General features: G+C 45.1%; 1 protein-coding gene across 7 annotated transcripts in view; it reads left to right on the forward strand.

The window, feature by feature from the left end:
* The window catches only part of LOC121402910 (activating molecule in BECN1-regulated autophagy protein 1-like), a 64756-nt gene extending 43614 nt beyond the window's left edge, over positions 1–21142 (forward strand). For 2 of the 7 annotated variants that reach the window (XM_041589778.1, XM_041589776.1), the window contains 5 exons: positions 10229–10368; positions 13465–13554; positions 14875–15065; positions 16353–16460; positions 18031–21142. In XM_041589778.1, coding sequence (XP_041445712.1) covers positions 10229–10368; positions 13465–13554; positions 14875–15065; positions 16353–16460; positions 18031–18404 — 903 coding nt within the window. In that variant the 3' untranslated portion in view covers positions 18405–21142. Of the gene's footprint in view, positions 1–10228; positions 10369–13464; positions 13555–14874; positions 15066–16352; positions 16461–17989 lie in introns of all 7 variants that reach the window. The other 5 variants (XM_041589780.1, XM_041589779.1, XM_041589782.1 and 2 more) reach the window with 5 other exon arrangements.
* Positions 21143–23155: the final 2013 nt, after the last annotated feature.

The following is a 23155-nucleotide window of genomic DNA, read 5'->3' on the forward strand; positions in this document are numbered from 1 at the left end:
CCTGGTCATGTGCTTTCAGAAAGAGCCAGCACTTTAGGATGGAACTGCTTTCTGGCAGGCTGTTGTTTCTCCTACTCAATATAACTGAATGTGTCTCAGTGGGACCTGGATTTTACTATTGAGTGTTGTTCTTAGATCTACCAGGCAGCTGTTATCTTGTGTTAGGGAGCTGCTATCTGGTTACCTTCCCATTGTTCTGTTGTTAGGCTGCTGGGGGGAAAAGGGAGGAGGTGATATCATTACAATTTGCAGTACAGCAGTAAAGAGTGACTGAAGTTTATCAGAGCACAAGTCACATGACTGGGGGCAGCTGGGAAACTGACAATATGTCTAGCCCCAAGTCAGATTTCAAAATGAAATATTAAAAAAAACAGTTTGCTCTTTTGAGAAATGGATTTCAGTGCAGAATTCTGCTGGAGCAGCACTATTAACTGATGCGTTTTGAAAAAGAAATAACAGTATCCCTTTAACAACCAACTTACTGTAGTTAGTTGCCTGTGTCTCCGGTTTACAGGTAAGGGGCTGTTCATTATACTGAAGGTTTAAAGGCTCATGGGCAATATGATGAACTTCCTTCCAAAATTACTTGGTTGTCATCATTCTAAGTGCCACAGATTAATTTTATCGATCCTATGATATTCACTTCCTAGTTGTCCCAATCTATTTTCTCATGTTTCACTTTATGGCTGCGTGTGTTTTTTTTTTTGTTTTTTATTAAATCTAGTTCCATTACTATTCAACACGGAGGCATCCTCCAGCTTCCCTGGTCTTTTTGAATGGCAGAAACCAGTGACAGACGAAGGATAGGAGTGGTCCTTTTGGTTCTGCAATGACTGGAAGCTTTCAAGTTGTCTATGGGAAGCAGATTGTGTTGCCTTGTATTCTAGAATAAATGGTATACAGGTATGGGACCTGTTATCCAGAATGCTTGGGACCTGAGGTTTTCCGGATAACAGATCTTTCCATAATTTGGATCTTCATACTTTTAAGTCCACTAGAAAATCATGTAAACATTAAACAAACCCAATAGGCTGGTTTTGCCTCCAATAAGGATTAATTATATCTTCGTTCAATTTCAAGATATTGCTTTATTATTACAGAGAAAACGGGAACAAATTTTAAAAATTTGGTTAAAATGTACTATTATTTGAGACGGCCTTTCCTTAATTTGGAAATTTCTGGATAACAGGTTTCCGGATAAGGGATCATATAGTTGTACTATTGTCGTTACCAGCGTTAGGGCATTAATTCCTGTCATCTCTGTGCTGGAAATAAATTGGCAGTTGGAATGGGCTGGCCAGAAGTGCAGCGGGCATGGGCGGCCGGTGCTTGAATCTGAACACATGCCAAGAATTTTGTTGGCAAATGCCTCCCGCGCTTTGCTATATTAGGAGATAATTCACTTCCTTGTTTTGACTCATCCTCCCACCCCCCTTCACAGGTGCCAGGCTCTGAGCTGGCAGTAGGGAGTGAGCCGCAGGCCTGACACCCTCACTATCAAAGAGGGATGGGACGGTTCTATTTACAATGTCAATGGGACGTTCTGTTTACAGTGTAAATGCATCTGGTTCTTTACGGCCACTATAAACAAGCTGCTTCTCTCCCTCTGTATGCTTATTGCCACTATTCCCAGTGTCTGTTTAAAGGGATACTGTCATGGGAAAAAAATGTTCTTTCAAAATGAATCAGTTAATAGTGCTGCTCCAGCAGAATTCTGCACTGAAATCCATTTCTCAAAAGAGCAAACAGATTTTTTTTATATTCAATTCTGAAATCTGACATGGGGCTAGACATATTTTCAATTTCCCAGCTGCCCCAAGTCATGTGACTTGTGCTCTGATAAACTTCAATCACTCTTTACTGCTGTACTGCAAGTTGGAGTGATATCACCCCCTCCCTTTTCCCCCAGCAGTCAAACAAAAGAAAAATCGGATGGTAACCAGATAGCAGCTCCCTTAAGGTGGCCATAGACGGGCAGATAAAGCTGCCGATATCGGTCGTTTGGACCGATTTGACAGCTTATCTGCCCGTGTATGGGGGCTTCCGACGGGTCTTCCCAATCGATATCTGGCCACGGGAAGGTTGGATTTTTAACCGACCGACCCGTCGGAGCCCCTTTGGCGCATCGTAATTCGATCGTTCGGCCATACAGCCGAACGTTCGAATTACCCCCAATATAGCCATGCTGTTTAGTGGCTTATCGGGGAAAGATCCGCTCGTTTGGCGATGTCGCCAAACGATCGGATCTTTGAGTCTATGGCCACCTTAACACAAGATAACAGCTGCCTGGTAGATCTAAGAACAACACTCAGTAGTAAAAACCCATGTCCCACTGAGACACATTCAGTTACATTGAGAAGGAAAAACAGCAGCCTGCCAGAAAGCATTTGTCTCCTAAAGTGCAGGCACAAGTCACATGACATGGGGCAGCTGGGAAATTGACAATATGTCAGATTTCAAAATTGAATATAAAATTGAATTGAAAAATCTGTTTGCTCTTTTGAGAAATGGATTTCAGTGCAGAAATCTGCTGGAGTAGCACTATTAACTGATGCGTTTTGAAAAAAAACGTTTTCCGATGACAGGATTCCTTTAATGAGCAGCAAGTGCCCTGTCGCACTAATAGGACTCTACTCGTCTCCCACAACCATGGAAACTGACATTTAGGCAGAATGCTTGGCCAGTCACTTGTTGTCTTTTGGCAACTGATTAATCCCCCAGATACCATCCGATCATTTGCCCTTTCTGTATTAAGGAACATACTGTTCCAGCCCCAGGCACTCCTGTATTTTCTGACAGTTTTAGCCTGTGTCATTTTGCAGAGGCCACACCATCAATTTACTTGAATCCTTTTCCCTTGTACCTGCCGACCCCCTTTGTTTTTAGCCCTCCTGGAAAATAGGTTAATTTACAAAAGAAGTTGTGGCTTATTATTATCTTGTAAAGCACCAGTATATTCTGTACAATAGAAGGGTGCATACACCAGTACAAGAGGTAATGAGGGCCCTGCTTCATTAGAACTTACAATCTAAGAGGAGAAGGGGTTTGATGTTCAAAGTGTGGGTTATACTTTCCCATTTGAATGGAGTCTAGTAATCTGTAAAGGAGCTAACAGCCCAGATCTTCAGCAGACCAATAACAGTAATGTTCCAGGCCTTCAAAGTTGCCCCCCAGCATCTCCCCGTCTTGGATCTTGTTAGGCATCTTTTGTGAGTCAGTGGCACTGCACATGCTCAGTGGGCTCTGGGCTGCTGTTGGGAAGCTGAGCTTAGGGGTCCTTAAAAATCATAAATCAATGAACAGAGCATAGTGCACTGGTTTCTGAGCTGCCAAGTAATATTAACCAGAATGAATGACTAATCAGCCTTGTATATTGTGAGTGGGTCCCTAAGCTCAGGTAAATGACCGCAGCACGGAGCACATGCTGGGAATCAGACTAATTATCTGTTGTGCTTTATTTCCCCTTTAAGTACTTCAGCAAAGGAAACTAAATTAGAATCCTGACACATAATAAATTACAGATTCTCGTAGCAGTTGCCATCAGTGGGGCACGGTGTGAAAATAACCGTTTATTGTACCCCACGGAAACTAGGAAATTAGATGGTGGCGATCAGTTGTAGCCTCCTCCTCCTGTCAAAATGCAGCAATCTTGTTATGGCTTATGGTTTATCCCAGCCACCATACTGGAGCGGAGCACTGTTATTGGGTGCAGCCAGGGCCTTATCAGGGAGGAGAGGCCAGTCAGTGGACCCATGACAGAGGGTGCTCCTAAGACCAACGAAGGTTTGATTTGAGGTGGGTGGGTGAGCAGGGATTGGGTGGGTTGTGGGTGCGACATGAATGTTATTGGCAGATTTGAGAGGATGCCAGAGATTTTGTTAGCCTTTTTTTTTTTTTAAATTGGTTACATAGTTAGTTTGAAAAAAGACATACCGTATATACCCGAGTATAAGCCGAGTTTTTCAGCATCCAAAATGTGCTGAAAAAGTCTACCTCGGCTTATACTCTGGTCAGCTTATACTCGAGTATATACGGTATGTCCATGAAGTTCAACCTTTTAAGTCTGTATATAAGAGGAAGGAAAAAAAAAAAACATTTGAAGCCTCTCCAATTAGCCTCAGAGCGGAAAAATTCTGTACTAAAGCTCCCCATAGACGCGACGATTCTTCTTGCGGAACCACCGATTTTAGGGGAGTCCGACCAATCCTTCGAAATTATCGTGCGGTTAGTGGGATTCGAACGATCGTACATTTTACGATTTTTCGTCTGACATCTGTCAGGAAATTGATTGGCCAGGTCAAACAATCTTTGTCGGTCCCAGTGCAATCGATCTATGTTTGCAGGGCCAAGCAGACAGCTCCCCTTTGTTTTCCGGGCAAATTGGTCTTTTTAGTTGATGGACAATTTGTACAATCGTTCCGAGATAATCGTGGTCTCACGATGAGGATCTGATCTTTTAAAAATCTCAACATCTATGACCAGATTAACTCCAAGATGCAATCGGACCAGTCCTTGGATCAGATGTTCTACTTAGCTTGCAAGGTCCACCACCCAGGAGGGTACTGGGTTATACCTGGTGTCCCCAGGAAAAGAAGCCTGTGCTAAGTGTTATGGAGCTCCATGATTCCTGGTGGCAGCACTAGGTGCTGCAGGGGTAGTGGAATGAGTGTTTTTAATGTTGGGGCTCTCAAATCATTTGGTATAGTCCAGGCCATCACTATAGTGGAATAATATGAAGGTGAGGGTGTTGTGATAAGCCAAAGAATGTAATAGAGTAGATAGATGTGCTTGTAAAGAGGGAGTGTTGTCAACATTATCGGAGTAGGTACTGGGAATATTGAGTAGGGTAAGGTTGGGTTTGGCAGAGCATTTGGTATGGTCCAGCATTCTTGTCACCAAAGTGGAAGGAGGAGAAGGAAACCAGTAGGAGGTTGTTGAGAGTCAGTAGAGTAGATAGATGTGCTTGTAAAGAGGGAGTGTTGCCAACATTATCCGAGTTGGTGGCGGCAATATTGAGTAGGGTATGGTTGGGTTTTGCAGAGCATTTGGTATGGTCCAGCATTATAGTCACCAAAGTGGAAGGAAGAGAAGAAAACCAGTGGGAGGATTTTGAGAGTCAGTAGAGTAGATAGAGAGGCTGCAGTAGAGAAGGGAGTGCTGCTGCGAGCATTATGCGTGCGAGGAGGTGCCGGGAATATTGAGTAGGATTAATTGCTCAGGCCGTCACTGCTGATTATCTCTTCTCAAGATCCAATCTTGTTAATTTTCTGCAAAACAGTGTCATGCGATTAAAAACAACTTCCCCCGTAATTATGACACATGTGACCTCGGCAGTTGGGCTGTTTGGATGAGACTTTATTGGCACCGTGAGCCTGAAAGCTCTCTGGGGAGCGCGTGTTTGTGAGCGGAGGTTACAAGCTGGCGGCAGTTACAGACTCCGGCTTTTAATGACAGTTTTTAGTAAAGTCTTTCTAGCAGAGCACAAGGGAACGGAGAAGAGTCTGAAACCTCTTCATAATGAAACCCAACGCTCCACGATTTCAGCACCGGCTTCTGCTTCAATTCTCTGCTTTAACCCTCGCTAAAAAAAAACCATTGACTGACGCCGTGAAACTTTTAAATCTGCAATAACTTAAAAGTCAAGTTTGCCTTTAAATAGTTTATTAGTAGAGGGGATGAAGGAGCCGGGAACTTGGAACAGTTGGACTAGAGAAAGGGACACCTGGGATTTGGTGAAGAAACACGGCACTTGGGAGAGGCAGTGGAGTTGGGACCATGCTAAGGAATTGGGGTAAAAAAAAAAAAGTAGGATATTTGGAACTGGGCGTAAAAGTGACACCCAGATATGACCCAAGAAGTCAGTTTTTTTGCAATGTATGGAATTTGGTTGCCTTTTTCTTTTTAATTGGGGTACCATTCTGCTACTGTGTTGGTAGGGTGAATCAACCAGGTGGGAGGTAGTCTAATAACTAGGGGCCCCGTGGGTAGTGAGCCCTGCTAACTTCACCCCACAATCCACTCAAATCTCACCCACTCCCTCCAAGCCCAGCACCCATCTAAGGCCCCCCCATACAAAATGGACCATTGATGCTTTTGGGATCCTTTGACTTGACTCCCTTAGTACAATAGGACTGCAGATTCCTCACCTGGCAACACCCCAGCCACAATCCACCCAGAAGCCTGCACCCTACTCTGCCTATACACCAGTGCTTTCAGGGGGGCCCTGACTGGATACCACTCTGATGGTGGCCCTGCTGCAGGGTGCCACATTGTAATGAACCCCCCCCATTGAATGCATTTGCAACAAGTCCAAATCATGCCAAAAAAAAAGCTGATTAAGGGGTTTCTGGAATCTTTAGTTTTTGGATTTAGTTTAACCAGATCCTTAAAGGTATGGGAAAACGTGTTTTTTTTTCCAAAACGCATCAGTTAATAGTGCTGCTCCAGCAGAATTCTGCACTGAAATCCGTTGGTTTTTTTTTTTCAAAAAAGAACAAACTGATTTTTTTAAATTTCATTCTGAAATCTGACAGGGGGCTAGACATATTGTCCGTTTCCCAGGTGCCGCCAAGTCATGTGACTTGTGCTCTGATAAACGTCAGTCACTCTGTACTGCTGTATTGCAAGTTGGAGTGATATCACCCCCCCATGGGAAAACGTGTTTTTTTTTTTTCCAAAACACATCAGTTAATAGGGCTGTTCCAGCAGAATTCTGCACTGAAATACATTTTTTTTTTTTTTCAAAAGAACAAACTGATTTTTTTAAATTTCATTCTGAAATCTGACATGGGGCTAGACATATTGTCCGTTTCCCAGGTGCCGCCAAGTGATGTGACTCTGATAAACTTCAGTCACTCTTTACTGCCTAACAACAGAACAATGGGAAGGTAACCAGATAGCAGCTCCCTAACACAAGATAACAGCTGCCTGGTAGATCTAAGAACAACACTCAATAGTAAAATCCAGGTCCCATTGCGACACATTCAGTTACATTGAGTAGGAGAAACAACAGCCTGCCAGAAAGCAGTTCCATCCTAAAGTGCTGGCTCTTTCTGAAAGCACATGACCAGGCAAAATGACCTGAGATGCACCTACACACCAATATTACAACTAAATAAATACACTTGTTGGTTCGGAAATGACATTTTATATTGTAGAGTGAATTATTTGCAGTGTAAACCGTGTAATTTAGAAATAAAAACGACATCATAAAAATCATGACAGAATCCCTTTAAAGGCATGGGATGTGAGCGTGTGGGGGGGGCCATAGTGTGATATTTATTGACCGTTCTAAATACAAGTTGTGTTATTTACAGTATTGACCTACCAAGCCCATTAGCACCGCATCTGTTTTTCTACTATTGATCCATCATAATGAAGTCTTAATGACTTACCTGTCACCCCCCCCCGCGTGTATATTCGCTCCTGACAGATAACGGCCGACATGTGGCGCCTTCCGAAATGTCACTGGCTTTGGCCAACACCAGCCCCTTATTGATTCCAGTTGATGGGGAGAATAGTTTGGTGGGCAGCACGGGTTAAAACTATAGATATTTCATGTTGTACAGAAGCTTTCATGCTGAGATTCAGGCAGAACAAAAGGAATAGTTAGGTAAGGCTCTCCCTATATGTAATTAGACCGGGTGCTCACTGCTGGCCCAACGCACATCAAGGGCTAATGCTTTCAGTCAAATAGTATTCTCTTTTTAATGAAGTGCCGATGGCTTTTGAAGTGTCTGTTGGAATATTCTATCACATGCCCTTCCTTGGCAAAGTCTCCTACGCTCCTTTCTGTATTGATATAGGGGCTTTAAAGGGGAAGTTAAAGGGATACTGTCATGGGGGAAAAAAAAATTTCAAAATGGATCAGTGAATAGTGCTGCTCCAGCAGAATTCTGCACTGAAATCCATTTCTCAAAAGAGCAAACAGACTTTTTTATATTCAATTTTGAAATCTGACATGGGGCTAGACATATTGTCAATTTCCCAGCTGCCCCAAGTCATGTGACTTGTGCTCTGATAAACTTCAATCACTCTTTACTGCTGTACTGCAAGTTGGAGTGATATCACCCCCCTCCCTTCCCCCCCCCAGCAGCCAAACAAAAGAACAATGGGAAGGTAACCAGATAACAGCTCCCTAACACAAGATAACAGCTGCCTGGTAGATCTAAGAACAACACTCAATAGTAAAAACCCATGTCTCACTGAGACACATTCAGTTACATTGAGAAGGAAAAACAGCAGCCTGCCAGAAAGCATTTCTCTCCTAAAGTGCAGGCACAAGTCACATGACCAGGGGCAGCTGGGAAATTGACAAAATGTCTAGCCCCATGTCAGATTTCAAAATTGAATATAAAAAAAATCTGTTTGCTCTTTTGAGAAATGGATTTCAGTGCAGAATTCTGCTGGAGCAGCACTATTAACTGATTCATTTTGAAAAAACATTTTTTCCCATGACAGTATCCCTTTAAGCTTGTTGACCAGTGCATGGGAGCCTGGCCAACAGATATCTGGCTGGAGAGGGAGAACAAGTTATCTACGGGGTGGCCAAATGGGCTCCTGTGATCCTGGGGGGGGGGCTGCAAAACAAAACATGTTCTCTCTCTTCTTTAAACGTAAATACTTACAAGTTGAGACTCCGTTCCTAGTCACTGCCTCGTGGAGCAGAGGGGTTAAGCGGATGGACGGTGTTAGTGGTCAGCTTCTAATCCTTGGAAATAAAGGAATATAAAAGTAATAGGGATCAGAGTCGGCTAATTGAAGTTGGACGTCCATGAATTGATTGCAGTGTCTTTGACGCGGAAGGGCAGAGGAAACCTGACGCTCAACAGAGACTGTCAATTTGACTTGAGGTGCTACAGTGTGGGTGTCCTTGGCACATTCACCCCTATATATTGGTTTTCTCTATCTGCCAGGGAGGGGTAGTATCTTGTGGCCTCACATAGCTTAATTAGCAGGAATGGGCACACAGCTGTTTATATTGCTAAAAACAATGTCTGTTTAGTAGAGCAACTCCTCTTTATAACTGGAATCAAGGCCATAAGGCAGGACAGGACTGCTGCTTACAATGGGGATCAGATAGGATCTGTGCAGCCACTGGGACAGAATGTTCTGTTATACAGATAGCTAGAATCTCAGCTGCCATAAAGCAGGACAGGACTGCTGCTTACAATGGGGATCAGATAGGATCTGTGCAGCCACTGGGACAGAATGCTCTGTTATACAGATAGCTAGAATCTCAGCTGCCATAAAGCAGGACAGGACTGCTGCTTACAATGGGGATCAGATAGGATTTGTGCAGTCACTGGGACAGAATGCTCTGTTATACAGATAGCTAGAATCTCAGCTGCCATAAAGCAGGACAGGACTGCTGCTTACAATGGGGATCAGATAGGATTTGTGCAGCCACTGGGACAGAATGTTCTGTTATACAGATAGCTAGAATCTCAGCTGCCATAAAGCAGGACAGGACTGCTGCTTACAATGGGGATCAGATAGGATCTGTGCAGCCACTGGGACAGAATGTTCTGTTATACAGATAGCTAGAATCTCAGCTGCCATAAAGCAGGGCAGGACTGCTGCTTACAATGGGGATCAGATAGGATCTGTGCAGCCACTGGGACAGAATGCTCTGTTATACAGATAGCTAGAATCTCAGCTGCCATAAAGCAGGACAGGACTGCTGCTTACAATGGGGATCAGATAGGATCTGTGCAGCCACTGGGACAGAATGCTCTGTTATACAGATAGCTAGAATCTCAGCTGCCATAAAGCAGGACAGGACTGCTGCTTACAATGGGGATCAGATAGGATCTGTGCAGTCAAAGGAACAGAATGCTGTTATAAAGATAAATTAGGATTTACATTCAGAGACCTTACACTAATTTTGCCCCATATAATTGCCTTTGTGCCTTTTAAGCCCAGAGACTCATGCCATTTGATGTATAGAGGGATCTGTTACTGATCAGTGCACTGATTGATTTTTATGGATCCGATTCCTGTAGAAAATACATCACTTTCCCTTTAATCTCAGGATCAGGGGAATCACTCGTGCCTTTAGCTGTTTGGTGCAGAGTCAGTGCCATGCGTTGGGGTTGGCAGGGAGTTGCAGTGCTGACAGTTGCAGTTTATCTTTGTTTGTACAAAGTGAGTGCCAGGTTAAAGTCCCGCTTTGTCTCTATGCTGCCCAGGTTTGTGTGTCTATTAAATACTCTCTTGTCTTTTTCAGCGCGTGTTCAATGTGTTGTACCCGATGCCAGCAGACCAGAGGCGTCACGTCAGCATCAACTCTGCCCGTTGGCTGCCCGAGCCGGGCCTGGGATTGGCGTACGGTACCAACAAGGGAGATCTGGTGATTTGTCGGCCAGAGTAAGTGCACCCTTATACCCCCTGTGCATTGTATTGCAATATCATATGACTGGCAGAGTCTGAGTTTTTACAACTGCTGGGCTTGGCACACCATGGAGTCACCTCTAATGTTATGGCTTTGTATTGTGCCAATAGCAAGGTGTCAGGTTAGAAACTTCTGGCTTTGTTTTAAAGGAACAGTTCAGTATAAAAATAAAAACTGGGTAAATAGATAGACTGTGCAAAATAAAAAAAATTATCTAATATAGTAAGTTAGCCAAAAATGTAATGTGTAAAGACAGGAGTAAGCAGTACAGAGTGACTAAAGTTTTCCAGAGCACAAGTCACATGACTAGGGGCACCTGGGAAACTGACAATATGTCTAGCCCCATGTCAGATTTCAAAATTGAATATAACAAAATCTGTTTGCTCTTTTGAGAAACGGATTTCAGTGCAGAATTCTGCTGGAACAGCACTATTAACTGATGCGTTTTGGAGGGGAAAAAAACATATTTTCCCATGACAGCAGGGGCGTAACTACAGAGGAAGCAGACCCTGCGGCTGCAGGGGGGCCCAGGAGGTACAGGGGGCCCCATGAGGCTCTCATTGATGAGCAATTTGAACATATATTGGTAAAACAGGACAAACACTGGATATGTTGGGGGCCCTAAAATTAATTTGCTGTGGGGCCCAGCAACATCTAGTTAAGCCACTGCATGACAGTATCCCTTTAATCATGCGCATGAGTAGAAAGCCAGAAGAACCTTCACAAGTGCAGGGCCCAATTTGCCGGCCCCTAAGGACGGCTCTGGCCATGGTCATTAGCACCAAATGCCTTTGCTGTAACCCTTACCCTCTCAATGGATGATCCCAACCTGTGAACCAGAGCTAAAAACAGGGCTTCCATGATGTTTAGGGTGGTCTCCATCCTGTTGAATCCTGTATAAACAGTGGGTCGGTGATCCTTTCAGTAGACTTGTGCTGCAGGGGTCCTGTTCCACAGTCTCATGCCCTTCAGCGCTAGTTCTCTCGCCTGCCATCTGGCACCACACAATTCATTTATCAGTTTGTTTGTGAGTGGTGCATCAGGGAGGGGCGCACTCTATAACTATCCACTTGTCTCCTGCATCTTGCAAGTGATTGGGCTTGTGTGATGGATGGGGCTCGTTTTCTTACAATATAGTTTGCCGCTGGCATTGATGCTTCTGAATGCACCAAGAAAAAAACCCAGATGTCCTTCATCTGAATGGACGAGAAGACGCTCGTTTAGATATCAGGCAGCCGTGCACTGCACCTTTTTTGCCTCGTCCGGATCCTCGTTGCCGCCGACAGCTCTGTCTATAAAGGGAAAGCGACTAATGATCCGTATGAGTCACTTGACTGTTAGAAAAGTGACTGATTATTGCTTAATCAGATTTCACCCTGTCACCGGTGTGAGCTTATCACCACTGCTGTGTATTGATCAGCCAATCAATGCCGCTGATTAACAGAACTTTCCGAAAGCGTCCCTGCATTGCTCAGCGCGACTCCCGTCTGTCTGGGAAGGAAAGAACAAGGGTAACGTGGTTCCGGCGTGGGAGAGAGAGGTCTAATTGTCAAAACCAGCCAAAATCAGCTATAAAACCAGTCCAAAACTAGCCAAGAGGCACTTCAAAAGTAGCCCAAAAACAGCACAATATGTGCAGTGAAAAAAAAGTCTAAAAAATAAACGAATATATGTGAAAAAAAATTTAAATTTTCACGGTTTTGCAAATTTTTCCATGAACCAAAATGGGACAGATTTGCCCTTTACTACAGAGGGGGGGCTCAGGGAGTATAGGGGCCCCACAAGGCCCTAATACATAAAAATTTCAATAAATTTTGGTAAAACTGGGCAAACTCTAGACATTTTGTTGGCCAGCAGATTTTTGCCCCAAAATTAGCTGAAATTGAGGAAAGTCACGGGAAACGCGAGAATGCTTAAAAGAGAACGAAACCCCCTGGGCGCAAAAATCCCTCCCCTGTGTTGCCACCCTCCTCCCTCCTGGCCTACCTGTCCCGCCGGGCAAATGCCCCTAACTTGTTACTCACCCCTCTGCGCAGGTCCAGTCCACGGAGTTCACAGACGCCATCTTCTCCCAAGCGATCTTCTTCCTGCTTTGACCGGCGTTTTTGGCACATGCGCAGTAGGAGCATTTCACCGATACGGATCTACTGTGTTGAAGTCAGGAGTTAACCGGCGTTTTTGGCGCATGTGCAGTAGGAGCATTTCACCAGTACAGATCTACTGCGCATGCGCCAAAAGTCATGACTTTTGGCGCATGCACAGTAGATCCGTACTGGTGAAATGCTCCTACTGCGTATGCGCCAAAACGCCGGTCAAAGCAGGAAGAAGATCGCTTGGGAGAAGATGGCGCCTGTGAACTCCATGGACTGGACCTGCGCAGAGGGGTGAGTAACAAGTTAGGGGCATTTGCCCGGCGGGACAGGTAGGCCAGGAGGGAGGGGGGGCAACACAGGGGAGGGTTTTTGCGCCCAGGGAATTTCCTTCTCCTTTAAGAGGGATGTGAGACTGGGGTACAGAGATCAAAATCTGTTAACTCCCGACTTCAACACAAGTGAGTCCCACTGAATGCTGGGTATTGTAGTCTTGCATTAAACTTGGCAAATTGTTAAACAAAAACTACATTACCCAACATGCATTGGGAGACACAGGCTTGGCACATTAGGTCAAGGAAAAACTTTGGCTGGTTTCCAAAGTACAAACCAGCCAAAAGCCCAAAAAATAGCCCAAATCCGTACCTTGGCTAGTTTCTACTTTTCAAAACCCTCCTAGGCTTTAAATTAGTTGCCCAATTTAGCTGGCAACCCTGGAATGGGGGAACAGACCCGCTTAATGCCACACTCACCCTATAATTAGCAGTTGACATCTATTGTTTCCATCAATTCTGCGTAGGTTTCAATTTAACCCAGAAACCATTCCCATTATCCATTAACCCATTACCATTCTACAATCTGTCTCCTTTTAAAGGGTTCGTGTTAAGAGACCCGGAGTCGCTGTGCATTAATGCTAATCAAGGAACACTGATATAAGGGGAACTTAACCCACATAATAATGGTCTTTATTTCCTATTTCAGGGCATTTGACAATGTCTGTGATCAGTTCTGGGAGCAAATGAATGAGGCCATCCTACAGCATAACACTCCACGGAGCAGCGAGAGGCCTGGGTAAGGTTCATCTGATTCACATTTGTAACAGAGGGGGTCGTGTTAGACAGGGCCCACCAGAGAACCTGACGAGGGCCCACTCTCACAACAATTAGACCTAGGCCGTGCGAATGTAATAGGTGTGATATAGACCTCTAGGGGAAATCAGAAAGGGCTGATGGGTATTGTCCCACCAAGAGATCACCTGGGATTCTTGACTGGCAAGTCTGACCCTGCAGGAGGAGAGAATAATATGCAAGCGTTATACAGTTTATTTAATAAACACTGGGTAGGGTCTCATTACTCCACAGGAGCATCCAGACCAAACTGAGTGAGTTTTAGGGGGGTTTGGGATGATTGGTTTGCTTTGCAGTACTGTAAAGCCAAAAGGGTCCCCTGTAAATCTAATCAGGACCTAAAATGACCCTACTATAACAGCTTTTAAAGGGATTCTGTCATAATTTTTACGATGTCTCTAAATTACACTGCAAATAATTACTCTACAATGTAAAGTTTCATTCCTGAACCAGCAAGTGTATTTAGTTGTAATATTGGTGTGTAGGTGCATCTCAGCTCATTTTGCCTGGTCATGTGCTTTCAGAAAGAGTCAGCACTTTAGGATGGAACCGCTTTCTGGCAGGCTGTTGTTTCTCTTACTCAATGTAACTGAATGTGTCTCAGTGGGACCTGGATTTTACTATTGAGTGCTGTTCTTAGATCTACCAGGCAGCTGTTATCTTGTGTTAGGGAGCTGTTATCTGGTTACCTTCCCATTGTGCTGTTGTTAGTAGGGATGAACCAAATCCACTATTTTGAATCTGAATCTTAATTTGCATATGCAAATTAATGGTGGGAAGGGGGAAACTTTTTTTACTTCCTTGTTTTGTGACAAAAAGTCACCTGATTTCCCTCACTCCCTAATTTGCATATGCAAATTAGGATTTAGGTTCGGCCAGGCAGAAGGATTGGCCGAATCCTGCTGAATCCCGAACCGAATCCTGGATTCAGCGCATCACTAGTTAGGCTGCTGGGGAAAGGGAAGGGGTGATATCACTCCAACTTGCAGTAAAGAGTGACTGAAGTTTATCAGAGCACAATTCACATGACTGAGGGCACCTGGGAAGCTGACAATATGTCTAGCCCAATGTCAGATTTCAAAATGAAATGTAAAAAAATCTGTTTGCTCTTTTCAGAAACTGATTTCAGTGCAGAATTCTGCTGCAGCAGCACTATTAACTGATGCGTTTTGACAGTATCCTTTTAAGATCAGTGCTTGGTTGGCTAGTCTGAGGGGGATTCTCCAATACGCAAATACTAATTCTCTTTGGACTCTTTCCCCAGAACCAGTCGTGCTTCTTGGAGATCAGACAGAGACATGGGCCTAATCAATGCCATTGGCCTTCAGCCTCGTAATCCCACCACCTCGGTGACCTCCCAAGGAACCCAGACTCCTGCTCCTCAACTGCAGAATGCAGAGACACAGACCGAAAGGGAGGTGCCAGAGAGCCGCCCAGCGCCCCCCACTGCTGAGGGTAAGGATTGCAGCTTCTATGTGTCTTCCCTCCTGCTTTCTTAACTCCTCTCTTCTTCCTCTGCCTGGTATAATGCGGAGGCTGTGAGTGTTGCTGCAGGGTTTATTTTCCATTCTCAACACCTGGAAATCTAGGTAAATATCCCTATATCCCTGCCTCATTTCATGCACATGCTCAGAGAGCGTTTGGTATATTTATTACGGATGCACCAAATCCTTTGTGAAAGATTTGGCCGAATCCTAATTTGCATATACAAATTAGAGGCAGGAAATGAAAAAGTGGGAAAATAATGTTTTACTTCCTTGTTTTGAGACGAAAAGCCACGTGATTGACCTTCCCACACCTAATTTACATATGCAAATTAGGATCCAGATTCGGTTCAGCCACACACAAGGAATCAGCCGACCCTACTGAAAAAGGCCGAATCCCGAACCGAATCCTGGATTCGGTACATCCCTAATATTTATGTTCTGGCTGTGAGGCTGCTGCCATACGTTCTGCATTAGATAATTACACTTCTATTAATCCTTCACAAAGCAGCTGATTAAAGCAAGTTATTTTAACGGATCTGTGCACCCCAGTTTGGACGGAAAATTCTGCAGTCGTATGAGTTTGCAAATTGGACGCTGAGAACTGGAAGTGCCACTCCTAATCAGTAGGCTGCAGAACTCCTGGACTAAATATTAGCAGCTATTAGACTACTCCCCAAATGCAGCAGAAAATGAATTGCAATGCTGGGGACCTGAGTTTGATTCCAGCCAGGACACACTCTACAAGGGTTTTGTAACCTCCAAAAACATCGAGTGAATGCGATAGGGGTCTTCATGCTTCATCTGTAAAGGCAGACAATCCTGTTTGTTGCTATGGGTTACAGCACCTGAGCAAAATTTGTCTTTTATTACACATCCGGGTTTTGCCGGATTAAGAGTAAGAAGCAATGCTAGTGTCTCTTTAAACCTGGGCCGATCAGGTTTTTACATGATGATCCTGATCGGTTATTCATTTTGCGACCAATAATAATTTCACAGGCCAGCAAGCCGCGTCGGCATTCCATCATTTTTCGTAGCAGTTTGGCCACCGAATCCCTCGGGTTTTAATGGATAAGATTTACTGTAACCGCCCGGGTAGTTCAGTTAAATAAGCTTCCCTGTCTGTTTGTTTAATTGCTTACTGAAAATGCTCGCACACAGCTGTGAAACAGCCAATTTAATATTTCTTGTGTTTTTTTTCTCTCTGTGCTGTTAATGTCAGTCCACTCACAGTACCCTCCCTTCTTGTTAACCCCAGCAGAGTCCAGCGGCACGGCAGAGACCCCTTCCAGCAGCTTAGAGGGGGCACCGTCTACTGGAGAGTCGCAGGAAGGGATCCCCTCATCATCGGAGGTGCCTGACTCAGGTGGGTGGGAAGGGGCCACTTATGCTTCCATAATAAATTCTCCTCCTTTTTTACATGAGCCCATTAATTTGCGCTTATGTGAAACAGTTGCATAAACATCATCTGATCTAAGACCTCAATAGTCTTCCTCTGACTCTGAAGGACCGTTATCCCCCCCTCCCTTAGACTGGCAGTGTCATTAAAGGAGAATTCAACCCGTAATAAAAAAAAACCCTACTCTTCCCTCCTCCCACCAGCCTACCTGCCCCCCCGGGCAAATGCCCCTAATTTTTTACTCACCCCTCCGTGCAGATTCTGGCCTTGGAGTTCATGGCAGCCATCTTCTTCCTTCAGTCTTTTTCGGAAGTTTCGGTGCATGCGCAATTGGAGTAAAATTCCAGTCCCGAACCACTGCTCGGGACTGAAAAAGTTTTGGAAATGTTTTTAAACTACTGGTTGAATTCTTCTTCAAAAGGGAACTATCCTACGGAAATAAGAAATTTTATACAATACAATACAATGAATTAAAAATTCTGTACTGTTTCTGAAATAATCAAGTTTATGTTCACTATTCCTCTCTCAGCATCTGTTTCTCTTCATTCTGTCTTCATACAGCAGTTGGGTGTCAGATATTCATTGACAGTTAGATCCAATATATCTTATAGGGGGGCTCCTTTTGCCTAGAAGATGTATTAGAGCTCACTCTATTAAAATAGAGATCCTGTTTCTCTACATGAAGGATTTGTGCAAAAGGCAGTTATTTTGTTAGATTTTGTTTGTACTGGAATCAGTTATTTGAGTGAGCTCTAATACATCTGCTAGGAAGGGAAGCCCCCCTATAAGATATATTGGATCTAACTGTCAATGAATATCTGACACCCAACTGCTGCATGAAGAGAGAATGAAGAGAAACAGAGGCTGAGAGAGGAATAGTGAAGAAAACTTGATTATTTCAGAAACAATGCAGAATATTTAATTGTATCTATTGTATTTTATTTCGGTATGATGAAGCTTATATAAAATTTTAATTTTCGCGATAGTTCCCCTTTAAAACCGTCCCTCACCTTGTTCCATGTTGACGTGATGGACAGTGTTTCTCTTCAACATGGAACAAGGCAAGGGAATGTGAAAAAAGGGGAAGAACCCTCAGTGACTAACTCTATGAACAAGGTGCACAACTCATCTGGGCCCACAGAGCAATTGTCCACGTTATACTAAGTGCAATGGGATATGAAGTGACCAAGTCCTCTTGTATATCCATGGCAACTGCTTGCACCATGTTGGCACAGTAGCAGTTGTGTCAGCTCTTTCCCTTTGTTAGTTACGTTCCCCTACTTTCCATGGCATGCTTGAGACAGCTGTCGTATCAGTCCCACATGAAAGCTGATTGGATTTGAGCTTTGATCCTCAGTTCATTATAATTATGAGAATCCTCTGATCTGTCCCTGAGTTCTCTTTCTGGTGTCCTCCCTTGCTGAATACTCCCAGGCCAAGCAAATTCATTTCTCCCCTCTATTCTGATCCTACATTCCCCTTGTATTTTTCTGCAGCTGTTCTCTTCCCTCATACTCTGCTGCTTCATGTCCTACAGGAGAGAGCCAGGAGGATGCTCTGAGCAGGATCCAGAGGCTTATGGCTGAAGGAGGGATGACGGCCGTGGTGCAGAGAGAGCAGAGCACAACAATGGCCTCCATGGGAGGCTTCGGCAACAACATCATAGTCAGCCACAGAATCCACCGTGGCTCCCAGACTGCGTCTGACCCAGCATCCCGTGCTTCTGCCCCTCGCTCCCCACAACCCTCCACCTCCAGGGAGACTGTAGCAGAGTTAGAACGCCTTCTTGCCCCGCCCCAAACAAGTCCATTACTCCTCCCCGAGACGCAGTTGCTGACCAATAACAATAATGAGGGTGAAGTCGATGTGCAGCCTCTTGGCAGTGGCGCCTTTCCTGGGGTGGAGAGGTAGAAACACGGACCTGTGATCCTGGTACTGCTGTAAAGACTGACCCCCCACCCTGCCTACTACTGCTGGTGGGGATTTCAAGCTGTGGACAATGGTGCTATAGACTTGGAGGGGAATCCATTTGCTAACTGACCCTCCAACATGTCATGGGATAAAGCTTACAATGAGAAATCTCATTTTGCCCCCTCTCTCACCCTGTTGCCAACTACTCCAGGGTAGTTAAGTGGAGCCATGTTCACTGCAAATGGGGTAAGTGTTCTTGCTCCACCCTGATTAATATATATATATATATTACAAAGTGAGCAAAGAGCCTTAACGAGTAGAGAGAGAGGAGGATCTAGGGATTACGCCCCTCTCCTTACTGCCTAGTCTGTGCTTTATTGGTTCCAAAGGGAGACGGGGAGGGGTAGATGGCACTAAATTTCCCTATGGGTCAGTTTGATGGCAAGTGCAGGGAGCTGCTATAAGACTGTTACTGCCCTTCTTGCTTTGGCTGAACTCAAGGAGTGATGCATGCACTACAAGAAGGGTGGTGGAGGGGAAGGAAGGGTCTCTCTCTTTCTCTCCGGCGCATGTGAGTGTGGGTGTCCGGCCTGCCTCTTCTACAACTCCGCTCAGAGGAGCTACAAACTCAGCCTGCTCCCCCCCCTGAATAATGAAATTGTAGGCTGAGGGCTGCTGCACTGCGGGTCTAGGCTGTGTGCTGAATGGGTCATGTGTCTGTTTCTTTAAGGACGTGAGGTGGTTATTCTCTTCCGCTGTCCGTAAACCAATAACCAGCCGCATCACACGCCTGAGTTCTGTTCAGGTTGCCAAAATCAGAGATCCTGCCGCCAGTGAGACTTCTCCTCTGATTCTCAACTTTCCTTTTTATGCAGCAGCAGCAGCTCTATCCTTATAAGCGTGCAAACCCTCCACCTCCTGCGAATACGTTTTCATTGTATGTATGATTATATTGGATGATATGTACCCCCCTACCCCCCGTCATTTGTGTGTACAGGAATTGTTCCGCCCCCCTCGTGTGAAACTCTTTACCCAAATGACTTTATACCTTGCTGAAGGCCAGTAGAGCACCACATGTGTTAACTCTGATCAGCTGCTTCTTGTCCCCCCCCCCCCCCTGTGGATGAACACAAGAGCTTGCGCCCACCCCTGTTGTATCCTAGACAGTTGGCCGATTTACCTGGGGAGGTGGAGGGGCTTCTCAGCTGCAGGCGCTCTGCCTCCATAGTTTCCCGCAGTTGGCCAATGAACAATGACAGTATTAAAGGTAAATGTTACAGAAGGGCCAGGTTACAATAAGCTCTTGCTTATGAAGTTACTAAGTGTGCTGCTCTCCATTCCCGCTGTCTTAATAATCAAGATACAAGTCCTTTTTAGCCTTGTTTGATGCTGGCAGTTGCACTTCAACAGCAGCTGAAAGGCCAAAGGTTGGGCCGCCATCTTGTTCTGCAGCCATGCAGGGGAATAGTTGTCCTTATTTGCATCAATTGGACCCCCTCCTATTATGAGCCCTGCGTTCGCTCTGCGCTTTCACATATTATGCCCCATTTTCTGATTAGCCCCAGGCCTGCTGTACATGGCACTGCCCCCCTGGTGAAACGAGTGAGGCTCTTGCGCTTGTATCAGTAGAACTGCAGAACCTCACCCTACTTAGCGGCTTTACTACCTGCAGATATTCCAGAGTGTTGCTTTACGACCTGCTGTATCGTTAGTCTGAGCCGCTCTCATATACTCGGCATCAGCGGGAACTGAGAGGCCATTGCTCCCGTATTCCAACCTCCCACAGGCCACGTTGAGTCTCGGAGCATCACTCCAGCGCCCCCCGTAACATTCTCACAACCGCAGAGCGTTCCGCCACTAGTCTGCAATGCTTCGTTGGTTTTTGCTCTTACAGTCTGTGCGACACATAACTGGGCTGTTGAAGGCACCATTCCAGTAACCCATTGTGACTATTTTAGGGCGACTCCATTCATGTAACGATTTCAGAGCATTGCTCCAGTAAACCCTGTGACACCAGTTTTACGTTGTGTCGAGCCTCATTTTGCTGCGGCTGGTGTGTGTGTGTGTTTGCGAGTGTGTGCGTGCGGCTCGCTCTCCTTCGTATACGTTCATGTGTCGTTGACTCCACCATTATAATATTCTCAACTCTTGTCCGAGGTCTTCAGTCCATGAACACTTAAGCCTCTTTAGAGTCGACACGTCATGTTGGCCTTTGTCTTGTTTTAATTGGCACCCTGTTCCTGGCTACTCCTGGGGGGGGGGGGGTTGGTTTCTCCTGCTGCCTTTACAACATCGGTTTGTTACTGGCCTCTCAAGCCTCCGTAATTGGTCTCAGCCGAGAGATCTGGCAGAATGAGGGCAGCCGAGACAGGAGCCTACGACCAGTCTAAATTATGAGTCTTCTGACAATGACAGCAACCAAGTGTCCTGTCTCTTCTGAGTTACTAATATACACGCCCATGTATCAAGCTCGTTGGCCTGTGTGTGTCGCTCCGTTAAGGAGGCCTCATTCGTTCTTAGTGATCCCTACTTAATGCAGTTGGCTTCCCTGAAAGTCAACTCTCCGCATTCTCCACCAGTTTTTCAGGTGGAGAATACAGAGAGTTGTCTAAAAGGGCTGCAAATTTCCCCACCCTTGCCTCTTGGTTCGTATACGTGGCCGTCATTGGTAATAGGGAGAAAAAACGCCTTGTCCAGTCTTGCTTTTTATTATATAATAAAAATGATCCAATCGGTGACTGTATGGTATGAGTGTTTTCTATCCATTCGCTCAGTGTGTCCCTGGTGGCCTTCCAGTATCAGTAGGGATGATGGAAGATGACGTTCTTAGCAGCTTTTGGGGAGGGGGGGGATAAAAGTTCATTAGCTATCGAGGAGCATTGGGAAGTTTGTAGGCTAGTCAGCAAGTGGTTGTTGATATGTCATCTCCCAACATCCTTTGCTGTTTGGGTCTATGACCAGGGAAGCCTTCTACTACTTCTTTTCTCTTTCCTTAAAGGTCCTACAGCATCAAGTCCACAGTGCATTTAAGGGTGTAGCAATCTCTCTACTTCAGTCGAGCTCTATTCCAGGAAGCACGAGCCAGTTGTGCTGACATAATGATTAATGTTTGACCTGCCAGGATTCAGAACCAATATTCTGGTCTGATCTATTCCATGTCAGACCCAGTGATTTGAACCTTATCAGTATCCCTTTAAACCTGGAAAAGATCTCTTAACTGGAGGGCATAGGTGTCGGTGCTGCTGTAAGGAGGCAAAGATACCGGAGCTCACACAGTGGCACCCTGTGCTGAATTTGGCACTATCCATCCAGGCTGGTTGATTTCAAGGTTCAGTAGGTGACTATTTCCCTGCGACTGCATTATTTCATACATGGCTGGAACAGGAGCTCATAAAAGTTGAAAGGAGTTGATAGCAGAAAGGGAGTTGCAGCGCTGGCATCACCTTGTACCTGGGGAGCTGTGCCAGCACCAAGATGCTAATCATCTTCAGCAATGAAATGCAAGGGTTAAAGCATCTCCCACCAGAGTATAAAGATATGCCCTTCTCTGTAGTTTCACTAATAAACTAGTCTGATCTGAGCCCCATTGTAAGCAGCAGTCCTGTCCTGCTTTATGGCAGCTGAGATTCTAGCTATCTGTATAACAGAGCATTCTGTCCCAGTGGCTGCACAGATCCTATCTGATCCCCATTGTAAGCAGCAGTCCTGTCCTGCTTTATGGCAGCTGAGATTCTAGCTATCTGTATAACAGAGCATTCTGTCCCACTGGCTGCACAGATCCTATCTGATCCCCATTGTAAGCAGCAGTCCTGTCCTACTTTATGGCAGCTGAGATTCTAGCTATCTGTATAACAGAACATTCTGTCCCAGTGGCTGCACAGATCCTATCTGATCCCCATTGTAAGCAGCAGTCCTGTCCTGCTTTATGGCAGCTGAGATTCTGTCCCAGTGGTAGCACAGATCCAGCATTCTGTCTGTTCCTTGACACTTCCCTTAGCCCTCCTGTCATGTAATACTTCAACAATGGACCCCTGGATAGCCCACAGGTTTTCAAATTGTATTTTTTGACCAAAACGTCCCTCGTCCCAATGGTCTCAAAATCGTGGAGCTGGGGTGGTGTGAAACAGTTTATGGCTCCAAGGTAAGGGATACTTGAGGTTGTCCATTCCACGTTTTGCAACCATCCATCATAACCCACATAAAGAATTAATTGCAACCTGGACCTTCTGACCTGCAGATCAAGCTCTTCATCATTAGGTTCCTGAGTATGGGGCCAGAAAATGGTGGCATCTCAAATGAATATCTTAACAGGATGGTGTAAGCTCCATGAGAGAGACTGGGAAAATCCCATCAGGTAAGGGCCACATTGGGTCGTTTATGGTTCTCTCCCCATGAGTCTGCATAGACCTTCTCATACGGTTCAAGCTAGATGATTGCATCGACATGATTTGGCCTACAACTTGGTTGGACAAATGTATCAAACTACGCCAGCTATGGAGAGACACATATATCAAATCAATCTTGACATAAATAGGCTAATATTCGACTTTTAACAGAACCAAAGGTATAGGTTCTCTCACTTGCAGAAGTCTTCCCATGTCCCAGAACAGAACATTTCTGGTGCCCCAGGGCTTGTCTTCAGCTTTGTCCCCAGAGGGGAAATAACCTATGGATTAATGATCTCCCCTTCTCCTTACACTCCCTCTCTCCATCTTCCTCTTTGCTTGGCAGCAAGTGCTACAGGCAGGTCT

The sequence above is a fragment of the Xenopus laevis genome, chromosome 4L (assembly GCF_017654675.1).
Source record: "Xenopus laevis strain J_2021 chromosome 4L, Xenopus_laevis_v10.1, whole genome shotgun sequence".
NCBI lineage: Eukaryota > Metazoa > Chordata > Amphibia > Anura > Pipidae > Xenopus > Xenopus laevis.